The sequence below is a fragment of the Branchiostoma belcheri genome, unplaced genomic scaffold (assembly GCF_001625305.1).
Source record: "Branchiostoma belcheri isolate BF01 breed outbred unplaced genomic scaffold, Haploidv18h27 scaffold74, whole genome shotgun sequence".
NCBI lineage: Eukaryota > Metazoa > Chordata > Leptocardii > Amphioxiformes > Branchiostomatidae > Branchiostoma > Branchiostoma belcheri.
In genome coordinates this window covers 27,656-30,836 of record NW_017804398.1, presented here as the reverse complement: position 1 = coordinate 30,836, position 3,181 = coordinate 27,656, and the positions used below count along the sequence as shown (strand labels likewise).

At 39.3% G+C, this 3,181-nt stretch overlaps 1 protein-coding gene across 3 annotated transcripts in view; it reads right to left on the bottom strand.

Moving 5' to 3' along the window:
* LOC109485282 (stAR-related lipid transfer protein 7, mitochondrial-like) overlaps positions 1-3,181 on the bottom strand; it is an 8,415-nt gene that overhangs the window by 4,141 nt on the left and 1,093 nt on the right. The window contains exon 2 of one of the 3 annotated variants that reach the window (XM_019788792.1): positions 3,052-3,150. The exons of 1 other annotated variant lie outside the window; for it this stretch is intronic. In XM_019788792.1, coding sequence (XP_019644351.1) covers positions 3,052-3,150 — 99 coding nt within the window. Of the gene's footprint in view, positions 1-3,051; positions 3,171-3,181 lie in introns of all 3 variants that reach the window. One more of the 3 variants, XM_019788791.1, reaches the window with a different exon arrangement.

The window sequence follows — 3,181 nt, the reverse complement described above, 5'->3', positions numbered from 1 at the left end:
TAGAATGCTGATTTGCCACTATAGATCACAATGTCAGAGGTGTGGGGTTACAACTAAGTTGTTTGAAATACTTTTCTCGGAGGCCCGCAACTTACATATGTACAAGCCTCTTTATGTCAGACTGTTTCCAGGGCCAACACATACAACCTCCTCAGTTCTAGGTCCAACATGCCCCAAAGGAAATCATACCACAGTCCCTATAGTTTCACAGGGCAGGCCTCGAAATTAACTTTTTTCACTATTGTCCCAGAATTGTCCCGAACATAGATTTCAATTGTCCCGAACTGAAGATGGACTGTCCCAGCCTGCTTTTCAGGAAATAAGTTGATGACAAAAATAAGAAAACAACAACTGAATTTGTACAACTTGAAGTCCACTTTATTAGTAAATGCAAGGAGGTTAAATACAAGGGAAATACATGATAATATCATGGGCATGGCACCGTCCCTGATATTTGGAATCCCTGATTTGTCAAATTTAAATGTTTGTCAGAGTATTATATATTTATACTCTCATGTCCCTAATAAACATACCCCCCGGAATAAACATACCCCCCGGACAAATCTTCAAAGTCTAATAAACATACCCTCCGGAATAAACGTACCCCCCGGAAAATGACCAAATTGACAGGTGAACTGTGTGTCCATGATACTAAAATGTGCTCTTTATTTCAATACCAATATATGGGCAAATCTTTCACTGTTACATTTAATTAGTGAGTATATATCACTTTAATTAATGAGTATATATATATTGTACTTGTTTTGGGTAAATACAAAATCCGTAGGAGAAGCTATTGCATTTTGCACTTCTGAAAATACAACAAAATCCATTTCAACATAATAATTATTTGGTATGGTACATTGTCTAGTCTGGTCAAAGTCTGGATTCTGAAGAAAAAAACTTTTGAAGACAAAAAATATTATTCAGCATAAAATTTTGATTGGTTTCCATCTCATTGTTTTTTTAAAAATCGATAATGTGATTGTATCAATTTTAAACGCCCTAAAATTATAGCTAAATCGGCGCTTTTACGGTGATTGCGCAATATGGGTGCCCTATGACCTTTGACTTTTTACGGGTCATGCTGCTCAGGCGCTAGGCGCCCTCCCCACGTCGGCCGTCCGTCTTGTGGGCAAATTTCTACTTTTTTAGGGGTTTCGGTACCTAAAAACTAACACCAGAGGGAAAATAAACTACATACGTTTTTTTCATGGTAAATATCGCTAAAATGGACCAGGCATTTTTCTGCCGCGTTGCCGATTTTGACAAGGACTTGCTGCCGCCATGTGCTAAATACGTCGATTAGCTACTCGCCGTCCCCTTCGGTTTTGTTGGCAAATTTTTGCTTTTTCAGACGTTTTGGGACTTAAAAATGGACAGCAGACGAAAAATAAATAATATACATTATATTCATGGGAAATGCCGCTATCATGGACCAAATATTTATCTGTGACGTGTTGCCGAATTTTGCGGCCGCCGGCCACTTGCTGATGGTGCGGTACGTACGGACAATTTTTTTTCCCAAAAATTAATAAACGTACCGTCCCTAATTAGAGTGTACCGGGTGGACGTTCGGGCCGAAAAAAATAAACGTACCGGTACGTTTAATCGGGACATCAGAGTAGGCTGCCAGCAGTCTGCAGCAGGATGGATGGATCGCGTTCCCAAATGACGTGGATGGTCTTAGAATTTTCCAATTGCCCCAAAATTGTCCCGAAACGTAATTTGAATTGTCCCAAGCTGAAAATTTAGTGTCATTTGACACTGGGACAATGTTAATTTCGAGCCCTGCAGGGTCTAGCTCTATTTTAGTACCAAGTGCAGCCAGTAACTGAAGCAGGCAGAATAGCCTGAAGGTCAGACAATGAAGGTCATTGTTTAGGGTATAAAAAGCTCAAGTTCAAATTACATTTTGGACACCATCATGTAACTGTAAGTGGGCCAGAAAGCACAAAAATATCAACCTTTTGAAATAAGGGTTTGTATCACATCCCACTATGACATGGTCAGAAAACTGGGTCAAATATGTGGCTTGAAGGTCCTTGAAATGTCTGGTAGAGTTTGGCATAGACCAAGGGTAAACAAACTTGGCATGGGTCACAAGTTAGAGGTATGTCTGACTCATACAGAGTTTACTGTGAGCGTTTATATACATGTGCAGCTATAAGAGGCACAGAGACATGTCCCTGTCCTTTAGCATATGCTTAAAATACATCCCTGTCAATAGGACATATACTGTATGGTTTTCCCAAAAGCAGTTTAACAAGGTGACTGAAGTGACATCACAGTCATGTGGATAGCTTGTGGATGCTGGCATTCCTGTTTTTCTGAATCCTGGTTGACTAGTATAACTGAACTGCTAGTTCAATGTTGTCAGACTAAATATCAGATCTACAGAAACAGAAAATATTATAAATTTTGTCATCCTAAGGTAAACCTTGCATTCCCAAGGCTGGGAACAACAGATAATGAAATTGATACCAGTTAGTTAGTCATTGAGTGAGTGAGGGTGAATTCATGAAAATGGTCACTTTGGTGAAGGTAATACTAATAGGTGCAAGGTCTAAGAAACCAATGGGCAATTTTACATGACATTTTATTATCTTTGACGAACTACATGTACTAGCCTTTACCACATGGGTATGTTTGGTCTTTGACACCTGCTCAAATGCTACTTGGTTTCATAATTTGATGACTTCTTGCTGATAGATTAAAACATACACGTATCTCAAGAAAAGTTTGAAATCATATCATAAATCAATATGTACGAAAAGGTATGTGGTAATTACAGGCCTGTACCAAGGCTATTTTAGTAAAGAGACCTTTGCATTTTTCCAAAATCTTAACGACAAACATGTTAACACTTGACATGTTAAGTTTATGGTAAGTACTACTCCTTAGTCCTTTGCATCCTATCTTTTTGCTGATTTGTTGAGGGATTCCCCTGGGAATCTGTATCATAACTGAAGGGACTACCCTTAACATTCATATTATTTATGAATAGATAAATAAAATGAATAAATTAATTGATTAATGCCCTCTTCTCACCAGTCTAGCTCCTGGTCCGTGATTCTTTCCTTGTCCCAGGCGAAGCACACCGCTCCGAACATGATGTACCAACGGCGCGTTCTCTCCGACTTCGCCAGCCTCCGGCCGAACCGCGACACCATGAAGTTCA